Genomic DNA, 25,534 nt, shown 5'->3' on the forward strand with positions numbered 1-25,534 from the left:
TACCGGCCAATTCCCTATATTCCCGGTATTCCCTAGTAAATTGTAAAGGAATTTGTATAATCGAGGTAATTATGCCTGCTAGTGACGACATAGCAACGATGATGTGAAAAACCATATAATTGTAATAAAATCATTGTTTATCACACCTTTTAACTCCCATGAATGTTGTGTATATAAACGATAGTTTATGAGATAATTGTACCAATCTGAAGATGAATTTAATATCTTGGTTCTGACAGCGGACAAAGGAAATGCCACTGTCGTGATTAATATGGTAGACTACATAAAGAAAATGGAAGACCTCTTGTGCGATTTCGGCACCTATAAGAAGATCAAAAACAATTTCACTAACAAGATTTACCTAAAGACAAGGGAACTAGTCAAAGCTTTTAGCATCAGGAAAGAGGATTGATCTAAGCTTTTTGTAAAAGCCTCTAGAACTTCTGCCCTGTACGGTCTCTCTAAAATACACACAAAGGAAATCCCAATGAGACCGATTGTCAGCGCTATTGGTGCACCTACATACAAACTGTCCTAACACCTCTCGAGATTACTGCAGTTGCAAACTGGAAAAACCGAATCGTGGATTAAAGAATTCAACAGATCTGATCAGTAACCTTAAGAAAGTTAAGACTGAAGAAGGAGATATTCTGGTCAGCTTTGACGTCGTGTCTCTTTTTACAAATGTGCCTCTAGAAGACTCCGTACTTAAAGCACACATTTCACCACTGTCAATTACACATCTGCCCTGATGATGGACACTGTAACGTTGTCCGAAACGTTGGCTAAAGAAGGAGGGCTAAATGATAACTCAACACAGTGACAATTCAACACACTTTTAAAAAGTGATATAAAGTCATTATAAACAATGAAAAAAAATATTGAACTTAACCTAACTGTTAAAATTAAGTAAAGATCCAAACCAGAAGTTGAACCTGAGTTTGGTTGTGGTTCAGATAGTTTGGACTTTTAAGGACAGATGGCAGGTTGTCGTTTTTCTCTCTCCAACAGGCTGAGATTAATAAAACGCCTTGTAACGCCATTGTCATTCTGTTCTGTATTTTCACTTCACAAAAAACAACATCTCAATCCGGCTCGAAGGACCACATGTATATTTATTTTAGTTTCTTCTCAACGGACTGAGATGTTGTTTTTTGTGAAGTAAAAATGCAGAAGAGAATGACAATGGCGTTACAAGGCGTTTTATTAATCTCAGCCTGTTGGAGGGAGAAAAACAACAACCTGCCATCTGTCGTTAAAAGTCCAAACTATCTGAACCACTACCAAACTCAGGTTCAACTTCTGGTTTGGATTTTTACTTAATTTTAACACTAACCTAACTTAACCTAACCTACTTAACCCAGTTAATAAAGTTTTTGTTTCATCACTTTCCATGACTTTATATAACTTTTTAAAGATGTGATGAATTATCACTGTGATGATTTATCCGGTCACCGTACATAATATATTATGTGCCAGGTGAATGAATATATTTATCATGAAACATAAAATCCTGAACCCAACGTTACGAATTGATAGAATCAATTCTGAAGTAGGTTTATCTCAAGAGTCGGAATAAAAGTGCTAACTTATAATTTGATGTATGAATATGGATGATGTAAAGAGGGTGTAAAAAATCATAGATTTATATACGGCGTTCTATCCTGTCAGGAAAAAGTGTGAGAGTTTTTAATAATTTTAACAAAAGAACCGTATTTTTTCGAACCAATTTTAAAAATTGCATATCTTTTCCAGATTTCCTTTGTCGTGTGTAGTTGACATGTTAATTAAATAAAAATATTATCGGAAGGATCCATTGAAAAAATATTTTCAATTCTCTATAGTTTTTACTCCCTTTGAAAAAAATGATAATCATATTACGCGATTTATAATTTCCCGGAAAATGTTCCTATTTTAAAAGCGTTAAATGAGAATAATTTACACAAGTACGGATATTACAAAAATGAACGTTTTTGAGTAAAATTTTTTCATGATTTAATTAAAAAAATTCAGTGTTAGTTTGACTGACATAAATAAATCTCTGTTTAATTAAGCCGAGGTGAATTAATTCCACAATATTCAACAGTAAAAAAATGTATCACTTAAATTTAATTAATTCATTTTAATTCCTTTCACAGTACAAATCTACTCGGTTTTTACACCGCGCATATAAGCGAAGATAATCAAGTTCTATAATCGTTCTATTAAAAAACAGACTGACCAGTACAAACAATAAGTTCAGTACTCAAACAACTTGTAAGGAAACTGGTTTTACTGTATTATCCTGCCATACGTTACCCCAAGTGGTTAGCTATGTTTGGTGACTTAGCAGGGTTACCTGGGTTTGTGGTGGTGAAGATCGTCTAGGTCGTGACGGCGGATGCGTTTACCCTCCTACTGGGTGGTGGGTCGGTTCGGGAGAGACTGATTGAGGGAGACTTTTGACCTCTCCAGCCGGACTCTTTTTAGACCCATCGCATTGCACTGCAGTGGGAGGGATGGATTCATATGTCCGTCAATCCTGGACACATTGACCCCCAGATTCCTACTCACCCTTCATTCTTTCCATTCTCTCAACTCGAAAATTTTCTCCATAGACTTTACAAACACCATTCCCTAAATACGAGAGGGAAATTTTTCCTCATGGCCTCCTGTATAGAGCTAATGTAAAAAAATAAGTTGGAAACAATTAAATAAACATTTTCTACTCCTTAGCAGATACCATGGCGTAACTACTCTGTGGTGGGAACTCGTACGAACTGACGTTAAATCAATATTTGTGAAAGTATTATGTATCGATAAAGTTGTGTGCTTTCATCTCGGTTTGTAGGCGGGTAGTTTAAGGCATCGGGTTTACACAAGGCAATGCGAATTCTTTTTGCTGCATGTAAAATGCTACATAATTTATTTTAATTTTATATTATCTCTACACTGGTAATTATTATTTCACTTGGAGTATCTGTGGGGATCTGTGTGAAGGTAGTTAACATGCGTCATAAAGAGACACATGTTGTAAAAGAGAGCACAATTAACAATAACTTCACAGAATATTGTTCGATCTCTTTTTCAGATAATTTTCTCTCAACAAATCAATTCCACTTTGAAAATGGCAAAAATTTTCTGTTAAAAAATTATACTATCGGTAGGTACTCCATCACCTGTCTGAATTCATAAACAACTTTTTAAAATTACATACCAATGCTGTGTATTCATTCCGAACTATTTTGGCTAGATAGTTTTAAATGATTTATTTGACTACGTATAAATTCAATTTATAATTAAATGCACATTAAAACGTTGCATCTAAGTAACAAATATTCATACCTGTGAAACAATCAGAAAAACAAGCTATAGAGCAATCAAATTAAAATATAATCTTACCTTCCGTGGAATTAGAGTAAGCAGTCGTAAGCCAGGAGAAGATTAATCCCAGGTAAAGGTACGTGAACTCCATGGCGTCTAGGAATAATTGTCCATCACCCACATTTTAAAACACTGATTTCACTTATTTCCTTTTTCCCACCATTCATCACAATAGTTAATATTATATTCACATTTAATAAAGCAGTTTTTCTGTCACTTTGCTATCGCGTTTAATAAAGTTGAATCACAATATTAATTATAAAGATCTTTTAAGCTGTTTAACAATTTCAAAATATTATTACTCATATATTATTCGGTTGTAATCTTTGGTTGATTTATTTGAAATATTCCTTCGTAACGAGTAAAATTATTCAAGTTCAATGAACTTCTAAATTTATAAATTTGAACCGATAAGCATAAATCATCTCACATAAGCGATAAAATAGGTACCGTTATTAATACTCGTGTTTTGAAATTAGTAATTCCGAATATGAAATATCTGTTTTAAATTTGGAATTACTTGTATATTGATATTAATAATTCTGAATTTTGAAATTTCTGTTTGGCAGATATTGTAATTTTTCAAGTTTTATATCTTTCGAAAGGTAGATTTATTATTATATTATAGATTTATAGTACAGGATGTGGTAATATTATAAAACATAAATATGATTCGAAATGAAGTTAATGTATTTTGTTAATGATGTTACGATGGTTCAGTTTTTTTTAAATAATTTTGTGTTTTTGTCGAATCATTCCAAATTTATTATTATTTTTTAATTCCTCGGGAAAAAATATGAAAGTATTTTATCCCCTTTGTAAATATAATTATTGTGCTTTTGTTGTGTAGAAAATATAGGAATTTTAATTTTATATTTATGTCTTTATTGTGTATATAGTTTTAATTGTTGTTGTTATATTTATGTCTTTATGTTGTATATAGTTTTAATTTTTGTTGTTAAATTTATGTCGTTTATATAGTTTGAGTTATTTCCATGTATTGTCTTTGAATACTTGTAATGTTAAGTCTTTTAATAAATGTTTTCAATTTTGAACATTGTTGCTGAAAGGAATGTAGGTTGTTTTTTCAAAATTATTGTATAAATTGTTATTTTTACTACCTTTACAGGGCTTGCATTTTTTTTATATGCACCTCCCCATCCAATAATTCCATACTGAATTAATGCCTGGACTAGCGCGTATTAAATTTTTTTTTATATTATCGATTTTAAGAATATTTCTTAATCTAATAAATATTCTAATACATTTTTAAATACGATTAACAAGTTCACATATGTGTTTGTTCCACATACTTGAAGCTGGTTAATTATTAAATATTCTAACATGGAATTTAAAAAATCTGATGATTGATTTAATAAATTAATTTTTCAAAGAAAATTTCTTGTGAAAGCTTATCACTTTGTGATATCATTATTTATTAAAATAACACACAAATATCTTTGTTTACATCACTTTAATAAATATAACCTCTACATGTTTCATGAACACATAGAGGTTATATATATAAAAGTGATGTAAACAATTTATTTGTATATTAGTCTAATAATAAGTCTAAGATAGTCACTATTTATTATTATTTGTACATCAAGTCATAGGAGGCCCTAAAGATAATTATTTTCTTCGGGGCATATGTCATCTCTGGAGATGCTGTGTATAGAATTTTTTTGGAGGAAATGACGGAGTTAACCTGGGTTTCAAAGAGTCCCATGTTTTGGGAGGGAGATCATAACGAGGCGGGTAAATCATTCCATAGTGAATTTGTTGATAATACGCCGTTTTTGTGCAAAATCACCTCAAGGGCGCTGTACAAATATAATACACTTCTTAAATGATCTACTAACTATGTATGGAGATAATATACAGTACCATACTTATCTGGTAAGTAACTTGAGATTAACACTTAATTAACATTAATTAATTGTTTGTTTGCGAAATTTAGATACAGGATTTAGGATATCCATATATTTGATGGGTAAAACAACTTAAAAAGGTAAGTTTTTAGTTTAGACCTGAATTCTATTGGGAGTTTATTCCAAGCCTTCGGCCCAGATGCTCCAAAAGCGCGATCACTAAACTTAGTACTCGGCTTGCTCTTAGGTTCCATCAGTCTGCCTACAGTTGATGATGTTGCTGATCTAAGAGTTGACTGCCTCAGACAAGGGTTTTCCGGGACGCATAGTTCAGAGATGTAGGGTGGGGCCATTTCATTGATGGATTTAAACACCATCCAGAACAATTTATGTTTATAGTTAAGTTCATAATCAAATAAGAGATGACTTAGTTTTAAGCCACAATAGGTTTCAAGTTGAGCAGTGTATTTACAGAAATACAGTGTTTTTTTAGTTACATTTCTTTAAGTTTTTAATCCAAAATGTCTGGAAAGGTAGTTCAAACTCACGAGACGGTGATATGGGATATACACAACTACAATCGGTGTTACAAAAATCACACATCTTCGAAAATTTATTTCCAGTGTAAGTTTCTCCGAGCTTGAGCCAATACATCTAACCCAAACAATATTCTTATCAATTCATAAACGATAAAAATTTTTTGAGGACGGGACGTAAAAAAAAAGTTGTGGATATACTATTTACAGGTGCCACAATTAATGTCATCTTCCTGGGATACAAAAAGCGCAGCTTACGTCAAATGTAGGTCATTCACTATCCGAACGTTGAAGAGAACTTATGTGAATAATTAGCACTAGAAAAAAAGCCTTAAAATGGACACCACTGCTGACGAGGCCGCTCAAGTGGTGGCACTACTGCAATCAGTGATGCGACAGTGTGATGTTGCTCGGCAACTAAACTTAAGGCGTTTTGCAGTTTGACTGATTTCTAACGGTTTCAAGAGACTGGTGGCTTCTTCCGAAGGCGTGGATCAAGACTGCAACAATTCTTACAATAGGTGCAATTTTCGTAACGCCGAATGTATTACATTTAATAAGAAACATTATGAAATATAAAATAAAAAGAAAAACATAGTGAGTGTACCATAAAAACATAATGAGAATAAGTCAAATTAAAATGAACTTAAAAGTAAATAATTCTATAGAAGCATTGTTTTATTTAATAATAATATTCAACCGCAAAGGGTTTGCTATCTTGGAAAATGTATTATTGTTTGAATTTTACAACTTTGATTATTCTAGAGTAAATGTGAAATTGGGTCGACGTCAGAAATATTAGAAATTGAACAAAGTATCTGTAATTCGATGAACATTATTAATTGAGAATTTGAAATTTTCACGGCCAAAAGTATTAAAACGACAACAAAAACACGTCTGCCTCGATGAAGGACAACAAAGTCGTGTGCTTTTGGTTTGATGATCGAATGATTAAATTTGATGGCATAGAAAATATGGTGCCTTAATAAATTAAGTACTCCAAGTAGATAATATCTTGTAATTTACTACTGAATTGCCATCTGTGTAAGGTTTGCGTGATTTTGTTCGTTTCCGAATGTTATACGTCGAAGTGGATCGCCTTAATGTATTCAGTGGCAAGCAATGATTGAAGGATTATAAATAAAATCGTTTTCTTTACCATTAAAAAATTCAATGGATTCGATTTAATTTCTTTCAAAGGATTCATTTAGCTATAAATATCGAATATCAAAATGATTTTTAAAAATCTGAAAAAATTTGAAGGACGGTTTATTTCTGATCCATTTTACATTTATGAAATATTGAATGTCGCAATTGGTGCATAACCATCACCTCGGCCATAGGTCACCGTAAGGGGTTCTGAACGTTTGTTGATTTAGCAAAGTGCTCGGGTTCATCCATAGGAGAGGGATAGATCCATATATCCGTCTCTCCTGGACACGCTGATCTCTAGATATCTACCGAACTGTCATACCTTTTTCTTTCCCTGAACTTCATTTCCTTCCCTTTCTTAAAAAATACCCGCCACACAGCATCCCAAAAGATGACAAAAGACTTGAAGGAATTTTTTACAAACTGATGAGAAATGGAAATCAATTTATTACGCCAATCTTTAAAACAACTCAAATGCAAAACCATTATATTTACCAAGCCATAAAAAACAACAATAATTTTCCTAAGAATTGCGCTGTATTACGAACCAACAAGAACAAATAAATTAAATCAAACTTTTTTTCCAAAAAAATTTAGAGTAAAAAATTTCACTTCCGTTGGCATTTCGCACTTGGATGGGCCCCAGACTAACATAAATACTGTGCTTTCAGAATTCGCCCCAAGATGTCGCCACTTCCGTTGGCATTTCGCACTTGGACGGGCCCAGGCCACAAATAAATAAGCACAAACTCGACAACGAAAATTTACACATCTTCGGATCTACCGGATCTGCCCTGATGATGGACACTGCAACGCTGTCCGAAACGTCGGCTAAAGAAGGAGTTAGCGCAACACGGCATAACACCCCAAAAACAAACAACAACAAAAATAAAAAAATATATAGTTAAAAAAAAATATATATTATTATATATAGTTTACATTTAAGAATCTAAGTAAGAATCGTGGCTCCCTTATCAGGCACACGAGCTCCTCTTTTCTGATAAGATATACATCACCAATTATGAACCTAAATATTATATTTTGCAAAATATGTATGTATTAATGTAACCCATATGATCTATATTAAAATAATAAAAAAAAAATATTTTGCTCAGCTCCTCGATGCCGTCCTTCAGATAGGTAATATCATTTTACGACCTATACTTATTGAATGGCAAAATGTGACCAATTAGTACGCTAAAAGTCCATCAATATTCAAATGATTTTTTTTAAACATTAACTCCTTGAGATTTTGAAAAATTATTTTTATGACTTATGTCATCTTTGGGGATGCTGTGTGAAGGGAAAGGACGGAGAAGAAGTTCTGGGAAGGAAAACAATGTGTGGTGTGGATAGTAATCTGAGAGTCACCGTCTTCAAGAATGACGTACTTGTGATTCATCAAATCCACTGCCGTGCAAGGTAAATTAATGTGAAAACTTTCGTTCCTTATATAGGTATTGGTATCAATTTCGTTTAATTGAGTGTTATTAATTATGATTGGATTATTAGTATATGGCCATTTTCGTGAGAAAATCACCACAATCATGTTTATAAGAGAAATCAATTTTGGTTTTCACTATTAAAACTTATTTACTCCAGCGTAAAAAAATGTTTTTTGCATTATATTTCAACAATATACGATAATAACACCACCAAATTAAAAAGATAAAACAACTCTAACGATTGAATAAAATGATTTACTTTTCTGTGTAAAAATCGAAATCAAAATCAGCTACAAATATCAAACCCGATGGCGGTTTTAACATTTCTATTAATGAAATATTTTAATTTTTATCCTATTTTACGAAAGTTTGTAATATAATTTATAATAAAAGGTTGGGTTACTTTAAAAATTGCGGTTGACAATTTATTCGACTGATTAGAGGAATAATAGAATAGTTCGAAATAAAGAGTGCAGTAAAATAGACAGAGTGACAATAGGCAGAAGTGCAGTTTTGAAGGGCTATTAATTAAAATCGACGCAACTGACAGTAATATGCTTTATTTTATTATATTCGATACATCATGCCGTTTTACGCATCAAATCTTAAAGATGACATTAGAAAAATGATGGCCCCAAGCAGCGATACATTGATGAAGGCAATTTATGATGTTTTTAGCGTTGGTTTCCTCCCGAATTTGGCCCTTGAGTTCCTTCAAGGTGTGAGGCCGATGCTTAAAAATATTTACTTTCAGGTATCTCCACTGAAAGGTGTTGAAAATGCTCAAATTAGATGAACGCGCGAGACATTTTAGCTGTCAGAGAAACGAGGCGCGCAGGGAACATCTGCCACAGTTTCGTCATTAAAACTCGCGCAATATGGGCCGTAGCACTATCTTGTTGAAACCAGATGTCTTCAAGATCTATTTTCTCCGATAGTTATTCCAATTGACGTTCATAAAAAAAATCCAACATCGAAACGGTTGGTCCGTTCTCCTCAAAAAAATAAAGCCCAATCACCCGAAATTTTGGAAAACGAAAACCACACGGTCACTTTTGGGAAGTGAAGATGTCTCTCGTGTGAAGTTGCCTTGGGTTATTTTCAGCCCAGTGCTGAAAACTTAGTTCATTCACTACTTGAAGATTGAAGATCAGCCAAGAAACGTGCGGGCGGCGAAGCCACGGTGTTGTTCGGACCAAACCATGGTAACGACCGAAAACGGCACGACCTTTGTGAAGGCCCCTTCCATTTTCATGCCCCCACCACACAGGATATACCGCTCTTCCAAACTGCGCTGTCTGTTTTGCTGCACCTTGTAATAATATTATCTGAATCTATATTATGTCCGTAAACGGATCATCTATTTTAATAAATATAAGCACTGCGTTCATGATTCCACGTCAGCAATCGCAATTTCAAACTTTCAACTATCTGGAGATTTCAGATTGAAGTTTCCTGTTATGAAGACGTCTGTATATGTTGGAAATCCCTCGTTGGTCATAAAACGCAAATATTAAATTGCTTTCAGTCACTACAAACTACAATACTATATTACATGGATGCGATAAAGAAGCAGAAGACAGAAAATTAATTCCACGCCTTCTATAGTTCAGAAATCAAACAAATTAAGTAAGCAGTTGTAGTGAAGCTTTATTTAGAGGAAAATGATTTTCTTCTCATGAATCTTTATAAGGAAATGAAGGAGACGAGGTTCTGAGAAAAAAAAGTTATGAGAGGTAGGTGAGAATCTAGGGATCTGGTCTTACACCAGGACAATACTGAGGTTATCTTCCACTATAGAACGTGCCGCAAATATATTATATATTATTTTAAATGAGTAATTTGTGAAATAACACAAATAAATCAAATAAAATTTACTTGCCCAAGCCTCAAGAGTCTTACCCCCCAACCACGGAGGCCGTCATAAAAACCGGTGTCATAAAATATATAAAGCTTTTCAAAAATATATTCTTCTTAAAGTTCAAGCAACTATTTATAGCTCAAAATCCCATCACGAACTAATGAGTTTTGATGTATCACTTATTTAACAGTAATAAATGAGATAAAACTCATTGCTGGTGGAACATTTTAGATGTTCGATGCGAAAAATATTTCGATAAAATTGCTTTAAAATAAAGTTCGGCGATAATATGTTTGAATTTCCTAGAACAAAACGCTAGAATGATGACTGTATGTTTATTTTCTAAGTGAAATTTAATTGTTTTCAGTGTAAAACTTAAAGTTTTTGTTAATTTACATTTATGTATTAAATACAAAACAGAATAAATATGTGTGAATTTATTTTCTTACGATCGTAAAATAATACTTAACTTTAATGTTTATTCGAAACAATGATCTTTGACAACTAAACACTCAATGGTTGATATGCTAAGAAGACAAGAACAAAAAAACTCAAGTGCTTTGTCGTTGATAATACAAGCGAATTACTTTTCTCAAAAGAAGCACGGAACCTTTCACATTTTCGGAGCGCCATAAAAACATTTACGTGATTTTATTGGCTTTTTTTGACTTCTGTGTGTGGATCTCGGAACTGAAAAATACACGAATTTAGACGACGAGTTCTCGAAGCAATCAGTTTAAAAACTAATGGGTCATTTCATTTTAGGGTCTCAGCATAAACACTAGATTTTAGTGTTACGTTTCACTTCCATTCGCTTGGCTTACGCACTCATAAAAACTATAATATACGGCCGAGATCGTTGACATTATAAGATCTCTATTGGGTAGTTTGTTAACTTGGCAGAGATTATCAGTAAATCTGTCAAGGGAAGTATAATCATTCAAGTTTGTTGTCATGGCACATAATAGGCAATTCTGGCTATGTTCAATTGCGTTATTAGAATTAAGAAAGTTGATGAACGCAATTAGTAAGCTCTCAGTCCATATAATGAACTCTAGCATAGTAGATCGATAAAATCCTGTATCAATACATTTTTGATTAAATCTGTCATCTACAGTTATTATGTGGCTTTATGCGGAATCTGCGAGCACAGTCAGCGTATCCAGCGTATCTATTCCGACATCCGGTGGATAAAAGCCGCCAAATTAAGCGCGGCGCCTTGGCAACCAATGAACTGAGCTTTGGTTAACTGCCAGTACATATAGCTTTTTGAATTATGTTGTTCTTTATTCAAAATGACTGGTTTAATGAAAGGACGCAGACTAACAAAGCTCGTAGAATTGAAAGACGTCGTATACTCAAACAATTTAACAAGTTCGAGATTGGAGAAAAGGAATTCAGAATATCATGAGTTATGGCTAAAGATCGAATTACGAAATTAAAGATTAATTACGTCTAAAAGGGATCCAAATGATAATCTAGTCTCCTTCAACGGAAGCAATCTTCCGAACAGGCCTTCCATTGGCATGCTTGGTATAACTATAAGTGACCAGCTCAGGTACGGGGGCTACATCGAAACCAGAGTAAAGTTGGCCTCTCAGAAGCTGGGCGTACTGTACAGGGCCCGCAGATACTTTAATAATACACAACTGCTGACCCTGTACAAATCGCAAGTGCGCCCTACTGTCGAATTTGGCAGCCATTTCTGGTCCGGAGCCCCTAAATACCTGAAAAAAACCCTTGACTCTGTGCAAAAACGGGCGGTCCGTTTGATAGATTCCCCAATCTTAACAAACGGACTGCAATCTTTAGAGCACAGGCGTCAGGTATGTATGCTGTCCTTGTTCTATCGGTATTACAACGGAAGATGCTCTGAGGAACTAGCGTCATTGATCCCTTTGGCACCGGTGCGTAGTCGGGATACACGCCAAACGCGCGCCCAACATTTGTACACAGTTGACATTTGTCACATGAGAACGGGTCGCTTCTACGATTCGTTCTTAAGTTCAACAGCTCGGCTGTGGAACGAACTGCCGGCCTCTGTGTTTCCTCCCTCCTACAACATGGGACTCTTCAAGACCCATGTTCACTCCTTCCTCTCCACAAAAAGACCCTCCACACAGCATCCCCAAAGATGACATAGGCCCTTAGGGAAATTATTTTCTTCAGGGCCTCCTGTGTGGAGTTAATATAAAAAAAAAAGACCTCATTAACTAAATTAATCCCTTTTTAATATCAAAAAATATATGAGGACTGCAAATGCAGGTGTATCAAAATAAAATTCTATTTTAATTCTACATTGTCCATATATTTATAATTTTTGGTAGCCATTTGTCGTTAAGGAGTGTCGATCCATATCATCGTCAATATCGATTGTGTAATACCAAATAATATTTTATAAAAAAAAAATCTTTCAATGAATCAATTTAAAGAAACGATAAACTAAACAAAAGTTTTCGTTATTTAACATACTGATTTTACGTGACAACAGTGACGCTTTGACAGTGAAATCACAGAAGAAAATAATTTCAAATATTTTGGCTTTAAATTTACTATGTATTATCTACGTACAATTCCCGGGATAAATGTAAAGTACCGGGACACATGACTTGAATGAATTCTAAGTTAAATAACTTCAGTACAGGCAAACATGTTTAGTATATGGTAAGTGCTCAGCATTGTAAAATAAAGCTGGGATTAAAACCAAATAAAAAATACTACGCAGGGGCGGTTCTTCGCTTAGGTCAATTGGTGTTTGACCCCCTTGAACACATAAGACAAAAATAATTATAAATTAATAATATTACATAACAAGTCTAGTGAATTGTTGAGAACTCAAGCATCGTCGATCGCGTATTTGATTGGATGATAGTAACAGAGAACAGAGAGCAGAGCCATTAATGAGATTGACTAAAGGTAACTGGTGGTTTTTGAGTAATGGAGATTTAGTAAAACGGGAATCATTGAACGATGTCTGACTTTGAAGGACACGAGAAGGATTGAATATTAAATTATTAAAATAAAACATAAGGTACACAATCACAGCAATTTTTGAAACAGCTTTTGGTTACCATCAACGAGAAACGAAAATAACTTTGAAAATCATAGACCCCTTATGGAAAGTAAGCCATAAATATTTCCGTAATTATTACCATAAATATTAAATGATTTAAAAAAACCAACTGCTTCAACCATCTAGAAATCTAGAGCCAGTAAGACTATGGCATTGTTGTGATGCTGAAGGTAGTGGGAAGGGAAGGAGATGAGAAAGAAGAAGGTCGAGAAGTAGACTGGCTTTTAAGATCAAGTCACCATTTTTAAATGAACAATCTATATTTTTTTAAATCTAAAAATTGTCGAGATTTGAACCCGCGATCTCTGGACGGTAGTCAAGATAGTAACCAGTCCACCGTGGATGCCATTATAATAGCTGCAATATTGACCTTTAGAAACATCAATTTTAACCCTAGATTCATAACCATTCGTCCCATAGACCGCGCAAAACGTAAATTTGTTTCTAGTGTCTCGAGTGAAAGAGATAGAATGATGACCTCTCAAGTACTTTCCTAGATCGCTTGTTCATTAGTAACGCGGGTGCGCTTGCCTCGCAGTGAAGTCTTGTGGACAAGTTATAGACCTTTGAACGTCTAAGAGACGAATGTTTATGAATAGTGTAACTTTTGACGAGACTGCAAGTTATTTTGAAAACATTGTTTTTGATGAGTTCTGGTTATACAGAATAAAAGTAAGTATATGATATTATTCTGTATGAGTTATTATTTATAGTTACATCTTATTTTATCGTTCAAAATGTATTATTGTGTGTATTTTACATCAAATCTTTTTATTTTATTTTAGAATAGATGATCGGCAAATTGATCACTATTTGAATCGTTTATCTGGTTCTGATGATGATGATTTAACCAGTCAGCAAAAGGATGTAGAAATCAGTGATGTCGAAGATCATGCGGAATTAGATGAATTGTCCCGACAGATTCCGACAGTGATAACGACATGGTTACGCAAAAGACACGAAACGCCAACTTTGAAGAGATGCCTAAAAAGGAAAATGGCCGAAGTTTTAAATAAAATGCCTACCATTGCCACAACTGGTCCAAGTGGTACTCAAAAAAAAGTTTGTGGTTATTGTGATTATAAAAAAACGGCATATGACAAGGTTCCAATGCAAATAGTATATGTGCATGGACCATCGCGGCCTCATGTGTGTGGAATGTACCGATGAATTTTTATTTTAACTCGTTTATTATTTTTTTTGTTACCTAATTAAACATATTAAATAGTGCCATACTTAATTTATTTATTTTGTTTATAAGTACCCAAAAACTCGTCACTTAAATTTATTCGTCTGTCAGATGAATGTTTATGAATAATGTTTCTCTTAGATAAGGTTATTAATCTAGGGTTAAAACGCACAAAATTAAAAATAAGTGACATGTAAGTAATAATGGAATAAGTGTGTTGGTAAGTATATTGGACGTGATAAATTATATGTTCTTGTGTCACACGTCTTTGATAAAAAATCTTTAACATATCCGTATACCGAATATAATATGTAATACTATCATATTTCACACTTTCATACTTTATCACGCATCTTCAAGCGTGAGACCAATGCAATTCATTTAATGAATTTTAGGACAAATCAGGGACTATAAGATATTTTCATAATCATGCATTTCTGCGAGGAGATAAGGATAATCACCCCTTTTAAAATATTTACCACATTCTAAAAACTTGTCAAAAATGTACAGTTTTGCCCAATAAATAGAGAGGTGATTGGTAAAGCAGCCATTTTTCAATCCTCATCCGACAGTACTCAGGAAAAGTAATACGTTCTTGTACTGAATATACTCATATTACTCCTGCAAAGCTTCTGCTGTCATTACAAACTGAACTCTTCCTGAACAACTTAGGGATCAAGCAATGTTATAATGCCAAATTTATAGTGTTTGCGCTGAAATCATTTGTCCCATACAGAAGGTACTGTTGGGAGAAAAATTATAGATTTTATCAATCGCGTAAAAAATGATGTTATCCACTCATGGTTTGATGAAAATGCAGAAATTTTTTTCAGTTTTCGATTTCCAGGATAGAGTCTAGGTGTCCGGACACTAAATAATATATATTTGATTTCACAAAAATAATAACCAATATATCAGCAATCCCATTTATCTGTTGAACTATTGCACGGTTTTTTTTGCACTCTATTGGAATATATCCTAAATTTATATTGGAATCAAAAAAAATTCCTTTATCTATTTTCAAAACATTAAATAATACCGTCTGTTCGCCATTCCAAGAAATGTTTATCAAATAAAAGAGTATTACAATACAAAATTTTGCGAAATTGGCTCAAATATATATTAGAGATTTCTTTAATGATGATGACATACGCAAATTATGGAACATTACAAAAAAAGAAAATATAAACAGCTTTACGCTAAACACTGCCGGATAAACTAAGAACTAAGGAAACGATCATTAATAATAATGGGCCATTTCTTTTGGAATTGTGATTGGCAATAAAAATAAAAATGCTAAACTTACTATCAATTTATCAATATATCCATAAGTTTTCTAATAAATTCATTTACCACTGGCTGGCTTTGAAAATATCTTTGCTAGGCAAAACACCGATTACTTACGTACAGACACTTGGAGGAAAAGTAATTGGTTTTAAAATTTATTCACATTTAAACTTAAACAATGGTAAAGTTAATTATAGTTTATACATCTAAGTCTAGAAAAGTTTACAAATTCAAAGAGTATTGTTCAAAACGTCTAAGGACAATTTTTTCACTAAACTTGAATAATTCATCAAATTTCAAAATTAATATTGAAGTTTTGTGAAACTTTTGTAAGTATTCTACTATGGGCTAGTTGTTTTACAATAATAAAATTAAGTCTTACAAAGAACTAGAATGTTAACTTTGAAATTTTAAGAATTATTCGAGTTCTGTTAAAAAAATTGCTCTTTTGTTTTCTGCTTCATTTTCCATCGACTTTAATCGGATGTTAGCTTAGTGAGTCGGAGTAAAAAGGGGAGTTAATCATATGTTAACTTAATGAGTTGGAATAAAAATGGGATTTTATCAGATGTTAGCGGAGTATAACAAAAAAAAAAGATACCATCGGATGTTAGCTTAATCAGTATGAATAAACAGGGGATTTTATCAGATGCTAGCGGAGTATAACAAAAAAGGAGATATTATCGGATGTTAGCTTAATGAGTATGAATATAATGTGGATTTTATCAGATGTTAGCTTAATGAGTAGGAATAAACAGGGGATTTTATCAGATGTTAGCGGAGTAAAACAAAGGAGATACTCGTATTATTGGATGTTAGTTTAATGAGCATGAATATAAAGTGGATTTTATCAGATGTTAGCTTAATGAGTAGGAATAAAAAGGGGAATACATCAGATGTCAGTTAATTGAGTAGGATTAAGTAAGGGACGCTTAGATGGCTTGGACATATAGAGTGAATGAAAGAAGAATATATATAAATATGAATGGTGGAAGAAGTGAAAAAGACATGACAGGATGAAGTGAACCAAATACTTGAGTCGGGCCATTTCAAGTGTCAGAATAACATAAGGCTAAATATGAGACGATATATGCATGTGAATGAGGTATGGGATGGGTGCCAAGTCCGAATTGTTTGGCGGACTGTCCTTTCTGCCTACATTTGCAGGGATGTGGTGCGATGGTTAGTTAGTTACTTTTGATTAGTAATAGGTTCTGAAGAGCATATTCAGGTTTTATAAATATAATTGTTTTGTGGAGTACATAGAGCCTAGCATTGTTAATATTCCCTCTCTCTCTATCTAATCGTAACATTTATTTTGGTTTTTTGCTGCTTTTTGAATTTAAATAAAAAAAAACTTTTTCAATGCGTGACTATATAACGATATTTTCCCATGTTTTGATCAAAAAAGCTTTTTGTTTCTTCAATCCAGTTAAACTTTGTCTAAATTTACAAATAACAGGAATTCCAAACAATAAAAGACAAGTCAGACACAAAAACTTCCTAAGGAAGAAATACTTAAGCAACTTTTTTCCGATACGAAAAAAGAATAAAATAACACCAGATGAAACTAACTAAATAAGTCCCCGCTAAGTCGGCTTAGTTCACAGCGTGTAACATAAACAAAGAAAAGACTTAAAATCTTTTAAAAGGAACAAGTAAAAGGTATTGAATTAATGACTTTGATAAGGCCGTTAACAATGAACGATGGAAAAAAAGATTCGTCGCTGAAAACTGACTGGGCAAACTTGAGAATGGAAAAGAGTTCCAAGGATAACGTGAATGGGGTTTCTTCATAAGAATTAAATGGAACCTTTTAAATGATGTATTGTTTTGAGAACGATTTTCTGGTGATAGCGGACAGACGAAAAACTTAATTAGGTTCTTTTTAATAATTCAGCCTCTTTTTCTTGAATAAACCCAGCCGAAATAATGAAAGTTAGAATTAATCGCACCCCAGATCTTTTTCTGTATTCTGCCTTAAACAGGCAGTGACTCGTATTACATGACAATTAATAGAAGAGATTTCAACCTTATAATTTATTTACGCAAATAATATGTTAAAAAAAAGAAGGTGGACAAAAAAAAAGATTTGGATGTCAACGGGAATTGAACTCTTGATTTGCCGGATGGCTGCTACCACATGTTACCGATTAAGTCGACAATTCGGGAGGCGGTATGAGTACCGTTACCTCGGGAACCATTTATTGGATAACCAACACCCCTGCCATACTTAATTTATTGGATAACACAACTTAGCCCCTGCTAAGTCACCAAACGTAGCAATTCCTGTTCCCGGGTTCATGGGGGAAGAGGTTTTTCTAGGTCTGGGTAGCAGATGCGTCTGCTCCTGCTAAGTTTCAGTTCTTGCCTTCAAGCGGAACAGCGGTACTTTTCCACGCTCTGCGCAGTTTAATCATAAAAAAAAGATAAATTGTGCTAATCGCGTCTTAAAAGTATTCTCCACGCACTAAAAGTGAAGGGCTACAAGCCTATAGCTTCTGTTTAGTGATTTTCAGTGTTTTAAATCACTTTCTCAAACATTTTCAAATTTCTTAAGTGACAGTTGATTTGACAAACACCTTCAGGGTGCCATCTTCGTGCCCCCATACCCCTTAGGTCCCCCTAAGGGGTACTTTTGCCTGCGCTTAGTACCTGGGTGCACCTTAAAAAAACCTCACCAAAATTTAACCATAACTGTGCTTTTTATCTTCATTTTAATATAGTTAAAAAAGAGGGCTTAGGTCAAACCCTGATACTCCCCACTTTAGTGCTCATAACTTTTTCAGTGTTAGTGTTGAAGGATCACAGTTGACACTATTAAGTGCGCAATGTAATTCCACGCAAAAAGTGTCCTCGTCAAATACCCTTATTACAATATCCGCCTAGTTTTTGAGTGTTTTATTTTAATTGTTTTTCCCTACTTTCAGTGAGTTTTTATACAATCTGAGGGAACTTTCCACAAAAAAGTTTTTTTCCCCATTTCTGGAGATTTTGTGAATAAAATGGATTTTGAGGCTATTTTGGGTCAGGAATCCAATAGACATAGTGGGAGACCTCGGAAGAGTATGGGGACCCAGGTAAAAAAATGCACTAAAAAACAAGAGTTGAGATGAAAAAATCGCTTTCTACAGCGCTCAACTCAAGGATCTTCAAAAAAAAAACAGGGCGTGAACGACTCCAAAACTTCACACAAAACCTCTCACATACGGAAGACGAAGGTGAAGTGGAGGAAATAGTTGTCGAATAGGACCCCCAGGAATACAACTGCGCTGCAAGGCACTTCCATTACAATTATGAAACACTCACAGGAAGCGGAACCGGCTAGCTCCCCAACCATGACCAAAAAGCGTGTGGTCCCGGCTAACAAAAGGCTAACTAAACTGCGAAGAATTATATCTAAGGGCAGCAACAAGTTAAATAAACTGGACAAGGCAGAAATTTCTACAATCCTGGATTTCCTAATGGTAGATTACACCAACCTAATGATTGACTACACAGCTGTACTTTCAAAGGCTTACCTTGTGGAGGAAATCTTAAATGGCCAACTGGAGATAGCCAAAAAAATCGACAACCTAACAGGTATCACCCACACCCTCCCCATCATAGACCCCAAGCTGACCTCCCAACTAGTACGACACACATACGCGAATACGGCGGCATCAGGACCCTCCTCTAAATGCATTATTCTTAATGAATAACAGCGACAAGTTCCCCCTCGTCTCCAGACTGTAATATTCTATCCGGTTGTCCTAGAGGGTAAAACTTCGGATGAATTAGAAAAATCTCTCCAAAAAATGCTTAACCCCAAATCCGACGGTTTCCAGGTCGTGCGAACGAGGAAAATCAAGGGTGCAGGACTGGCTTTGCAAACTACCAATGCTTAAGGACGAAAGAATATTTAGAAGGTGGAATCAAAACTTGCACAGGGAGGCATCAAAATGGTCAACACTTTTGGCCGCCTTCCCAAAATAGTTGTCTACAACGTCTTGAAAGGCGACACTTCACAGGACCAAGCACTCTTTGATGAAATCTGCACTAACAACCTAGAGGGAAAAACAAAACATCCAAGGATTATCACCTATTCACAATGAGGAGAGTCTCCCTGTTTGGCAGCAGAGATATGGCGACAATGAACATGATCATCACCAGCCACACTGATACAAGGAAAGTACTCATTGACAGCGGGCTGTGCTATCTTGGGTGGAACGCCTGTCGCACTCGGGACTACCTGAGTGCATCCAGGTGTTTCAAATGCCATCAATACGGACACATCAGTAAGGCCTGCACCTAGAAAAAAGAGAACTGCCGCCAACGCACTGAAGTGGGGCACAACTTTGAAGACTGCCCCAGAAAGGTACAGCCTGCTGTCTGTGCAACGTGTACCAGATTCAAAAAACCTGCTTCTCATCCTACAGGCGACAGGATGTGCCCTGCCTACCAAGCCGCTAATGAAGTCCAAGTCCGTATGACCGATTATGGATCCACTTGACCCCATTTGTATAGGTCAGATCAACCTGCAGCGTTCCCGTTTGGAAAAACACGAAGGAGCTGCAGCGGGTCATGCTTGACCTCAAACTTGACATTTTGCTCATTCAGGAACAATACGCCTGGGAAAGTAAGACACCTATAAGTTTTCATTGATTCCACCTTGTGACCTTGCCCAAGAGGATAGCTTCATTTGAGTCAATAGACAAGAATTAGATATAATAATTAATAATTAATAATTAAGGGTTTGGGTCCTAAGAAGGCACCAGGGCATGACAGGCTCAACGGTTCGATAGTGAAGCAAGTTTGGATCTACGCTAGGGAGAAACTCTTCCAAGTGATGGACACGTGCATGAAAAGAGGGGTTTTCCCCACGGAATGGAAGAGAGGCGTGCTCAGAATTATCCCTAAGGGAAACAATAAACCGATGAATGACATCAAGGCCTACCATCCTATTACTCTCTTACCTATAATGGGTAAGATTCTGGAAAAAACTAATCAAAACACTAATACGGCAGACTCTTTCGGCCTCTACTGACAGGCAATTTGGAATCGACCCTAAGAAATCCACCAAGCACGCTTTATTGTTTGCGCTCGATTGAGTGAAGGTTTGTACAAAGAGGTATGGTGTGGGAATATTCCTCGATATTACTGATGCCTTTGATCATGCATGGTGGCCGTTGATATACACCAAGGTCAAAAACAAGTGCTGCTCCAAACAACTCTTTAAAATGATCGACAACTAACTCTCAGAGCGATCAATCATCATATCCTTTGGAGACACCACCATAGAACGTGAAGTGGACGTGTTGCCCACAAGGTTCCAACTTGGCCCCGGATCTCTAGAATATTAACTTTGACGACTCCTCCAGGTTACCCTTGCCTGAAGGAAGTGTCTCGGTAGACTATGCTGATGACAAATTGTTCTTGGTTTCGGGGAACAGCAGAAAAGAAGTCGAGAGCAAAGCTGAAGAGGGTTTAAATCTAATGAAACCGCAAGACCTTCGCTCCCCACAAAACCATGGGTTTCCTGATGAAAGGCTTCCTAAGCAGAACAAGGAACCCGACCATCAAAATGGGGGATACCTCTATCAGATTTGTCGGAAATATAAAATATTAAGGCGTTACTTCAGATCGATTGTCCTCCTTTCTGTCGCACGTTAAGGCATTGTTCAGCAAGGCACAGGCGCTATTCCTTAAGTTGAGGAGAATCTCCACGGTGGTTTGGAGATTGCGTTCTCCGGCTCTCTGGACCCTATATAGGGGGGTTTATGCTGGACAAGTTTCACATGTTCTGTGTCGGCACACCGCTGAACTCCGTGTCTGTAATGTAACGTCCTAATCCCCAAAAGGGGTTAGTTCAGACCTATCCCCACATACGTTCAGATGACGTATAGACAGGAGGGGCTGACTCTCCTTGCCAGCGCCACACCCTTGGTCATGGGCAGAACTGAAGAAAGAAGGAACGAAGCCCCACGACCTTCCGTTTTGCCTCTGAAACTCGACGTTTTTCTCCTTGGGGTCTTGGGTTGTTCCCCTTTCCCGCTTACTGTCTTTAAGGCACCACCCAGTTTAAGGACGCGGTAAAAAGGCATAGTAACATCAATCGGATTTCCACTCCGTGCCCCGGGGACAGCCTAGCACTGAGGGATGCAGCTTCGCCATTTACTGTCTCCCCAGCTTCAGACCATATACATACATTTATTTCATTTTGTAATTTATTTGTTTATTTAGGAGACGTAGTGCCGGCTGAACATATACGTCATCATTTTTCAGTGACGTGTTCCACCAGCTCATCATTATTGATTTTAAAAATTTCCGTCATTTAACAACTATTATTCCCCTTTTGTATTATGTTTGGCGCTTGCATAACGCTACCTAACCACGTATGCGGAGACATTGAAGGTCTTGAGTCCTTTTTTAAGAAATTGTAGAGTCGTTTATACCAAAAACTTAGCTTCCTCGCGAGAGCCCCGAAGGGGTGACAGTAAGTCACCTATACCAGGACGGGAAAGTGGTGGGTCCTTCCAACGCTCCTGCTAAGTCACCAAACTCACTCTTGTTTCTCCAAAGTCACCATAGTCACTCGGGGTGACTATGTCAGGGGTGTTGGTTATCCAGTTAATAGTGTCCGGGGCAACGGTACTCATACTGCCTCTCAAATCGTGAATTCTAGTTATATCAAACAATTTGAACACTCTCCAAATGTCATGAAAAATTTACGAGTTATATAATATCACTTTCAATAATGAACATTGATGATTTTTCTTATTCAGTTTTTAGAGAATAACGAAGAGCCTATTAAGGAAAATAAACTGCCTTTTCGTAGAAACTATTCTACCTAGTTCGTAGCCTAACGCGGAGATCATTCCATTTAATTCTCGGATAATCAGGTACTAAAAGTTCCATCATGGTGTTTTCACCTTCACCATGGTAACTTTATGTTATAAAAGAATATCAATAAGATCTAAGGCCAAAAATCTGTATTATCTATACGTTCATCGTACATGTAAATGTTATTAGAAGCCTTTATAACTTTACGGCACCATCTGTGAAAACTCTCCCGTATCGATATAAAATTTTATCGGGAGCATAAAATCTTACTTTCCTGACTCCGTTAACATTTTCTTCGGCTTGCCTGCTTCATGACTGTGACGTTATGGATTTTTATTTGTGCCTTTTTTTAAAGGCCAGGAATAAAAGGGTCTTATGATTCAGACTACGTCAAAGTTCTTATTATGAAGGGTAAATTAAATTTAATACGAAATCGGAAGAAAATAAAATAAAACATATTCTAGAAAGCTTAGTTGCCTGAGAAATATAATATGTAGTAAGCAAATTAAATTTAAGTAGAATTTAGCATTCTTAAGAAAATACTGAATCGAATGACGGCCTCCGTGATTTAGGGGTAAGGCTCTCGACTAGCAAGTTGGAGGTCGCGGCTTCAAATCCCGGCGTGCGCAAGTAAATTTTATTGATTAATTTGTTTATTGTTTTTGTGTTTAATTCGTAGAACTCCATTTAATTTAAAAAAAATTTAATTACAATCAAATTTAATAATATAATTATTAAGTTCTGCAAGTATTTTTTGGTTTTTGTTATTGTTACAGCTGTTTCGGCTTTCAGTTTGAAAATGGCCTTGAAAGCCGAAACAGCTGTAACAATAACAAAAACCAAAAAATACTTGCAGAACTTAATAATTTTATTATTAAATTTGATTTTGATTAAATTTTAAAAAAAACTGATTAATTTGTGTTATTTCACAATTTACCTACTCATTTAAAATAATATAAAGTATATTTGTTATTATTTTGTTATTTGTTATTATGTTATTATTTATATTTAAATAATATAAAATTTATTTAAATGTTCAGAAATGAAATGTTGCTTGAAATGGCTTTAGCCGTGTTTTGTGACCATATCAGCATAACCAAGAACATAGTTCATTACCCTTTTCCATCTTCTTTCCCTTCCCACTACTTTCAGCCTATTAACATGCCAACATACCCCAATTGGGGATGCCATAGTGTCACTAGCTCTAGACGGTTCGGAGTAGTTGGGACTCTAGCGCGGTTTCACATTAAAAAAGTCATCTGCCATCTTTCTTTGAACTGTAAAATTATTAATTCCTAAGCTCAAGATAGAGATGATGTTAGCTAATGTATTTCAATTGGATGTGCTTACAATAAATGCTTAACAGTAACAGCTACGTATTTATTTGTAAATTTAAACTAAACCAAATTTAATACAATTTGTTAAATATTATTAATTTGATCGAGGCCATTTTAAAACTGTTGTCATGCAATACTGAGACGACTTATTTTCATCATTTTATTTACTTCTACACTATTTTTTATTTGGTTGACGTTTAAAGTGATTAATTGATATTTTTGAAAATGTTGAATTATTTAGAAAATCAATTACCTAAGGCACTTGCCGTTTATGAACGCAGGTGTGTCTTAATTGATTTATAATGACGTCAATACTATACAGGGTGTATCGGCACTAACCCGACAAACTTTAACTAGCTATTCCTTAGCACATTTGGAGTAAAAAATGTTATGGGTACTTTGCTGTCCGGTAGCATTTTTTTTTCAATTAAAAACAAAAAAATTAAAAATTTCCACACTACATCACTGTCATTGGCATTGCTTTTCGGGTTCAACAGCTGTTATAAGCAAGTATGTCGAAAAGCGTCTTCGCTCTTTCGCACACACTAAATAATAATAGTTAAAAATGAGACGAATGGTGCCGTGCCATTTCGTTGTGATTGTAAAAGTGCGCCAATATAGGTACACACGTGCATTATTCAACGGAATTTGAATAGAATATTGCCAGATGGGTTTTCAAACTTTGACAAAGGATAAAACAGTGGTGACATGTGGTGAAAATATGAATAATAAATTTTTTATTAAAAAAAACGTTACCGGACAGCAAAGTGCACATAAGATTTTTTACTCCAAATATGCTAAGGAATAGCTGGTTAAAGTTTGTCGGGTACGTGCCGATACACCCTATATATCAATTAATAACCTTTCACTATAACCCGGTTTTGTAAATGAATTCTTAAAAAATGTTTGGTAAATCACTGAATTATTTTTAGGAATTATATCAGTACGGTTTCTTGAAAATGCCAAAGAGCTGAGAATAGATAATTTTTCTTGGATTATTTACAAGGGTTATATTTGGGTCATTTGTTCTTTAGTTTGTGTCCAACTAACCAACGTACATACGGCGTTGCTGACAATTATTCTTAGGAGCTAGAAATATAAGACAATGGACTTTTCTGTACGACTTTTTTTTAGGTTTACAATTCCATAGTAGATTATTTTCCAAATGTAAGCTTTCAAAGATATTTTTTTTCGCTCGATTACAAAACATCGTTTTTTTTCTACTTTTTATAAATAAAATGAGAATGTTCTCTATGTACAAACCTTTCGGAAAAAAATTTCTAAATGATAGTGAAAACCCTATTACAATCCGTTGAGTAGTTTAGAAGAACTAAGCACACAAACAAACAGACGCGGATAGCATTTTTTTTAAATTGTCTAGTTTAATCAATTACTCAATAAACATAAAATCTAAGTCTAAGTACCTAAATATCTTACAGTAAGTTTCTAGTGTTTTTTGCTATGCACAACATTAAAATTTATAAAATAACAGTCTGATAAATAAAATAAGCCGAATTACAAAAATCCAATTCCTAATAATGATTTACAATCAATAACAAAAGTACTTACGTACAACCTTTAAGGTTAAATAATGTCTA

General features: G+C 35.0%; 1 protein-coding gene across 1 annotated transcript in view; it reads right to left on the reverse strand.

Annotated features, from left to right (window-relative positions):
- Nucleotides 1-25,534, reverse strand: part of LOC149412104 (uncharacterized) — a 257,694-nt gene that overhangs the window by 200,691 nt on the left and 31,469 nt on the right. The window contains exon 2 of the mRNA XM_089646300.1: nucleotides 3,382-3,637. Coding sequence (XP_089502426.1) covers nucleotides 3,382-3,454 — 73 coding nt within the window. The 5' untranslated portion in view covers nucleotides 3,455-3,637. The remainder of the gene's footprint in view (nucleotides 1-3,381; nucleotides 3,638-25,534) is intronic.

This window comes from Hesperophylax consimilis, chromosome 24 (genome assembly GCF_061612785.1).
Source record: "Hesperophylax consimilis isolate HC1 chromosome 24, BYU_Hcon_1.0, whole genome shotgun sequence".
Lineage (NCBI taxonomy): Eukaryota > Metazoa > Arthropoda > Insecta > Trichoptera > Limnephilidae > Hesperophylax > Hesperophylax consimilis.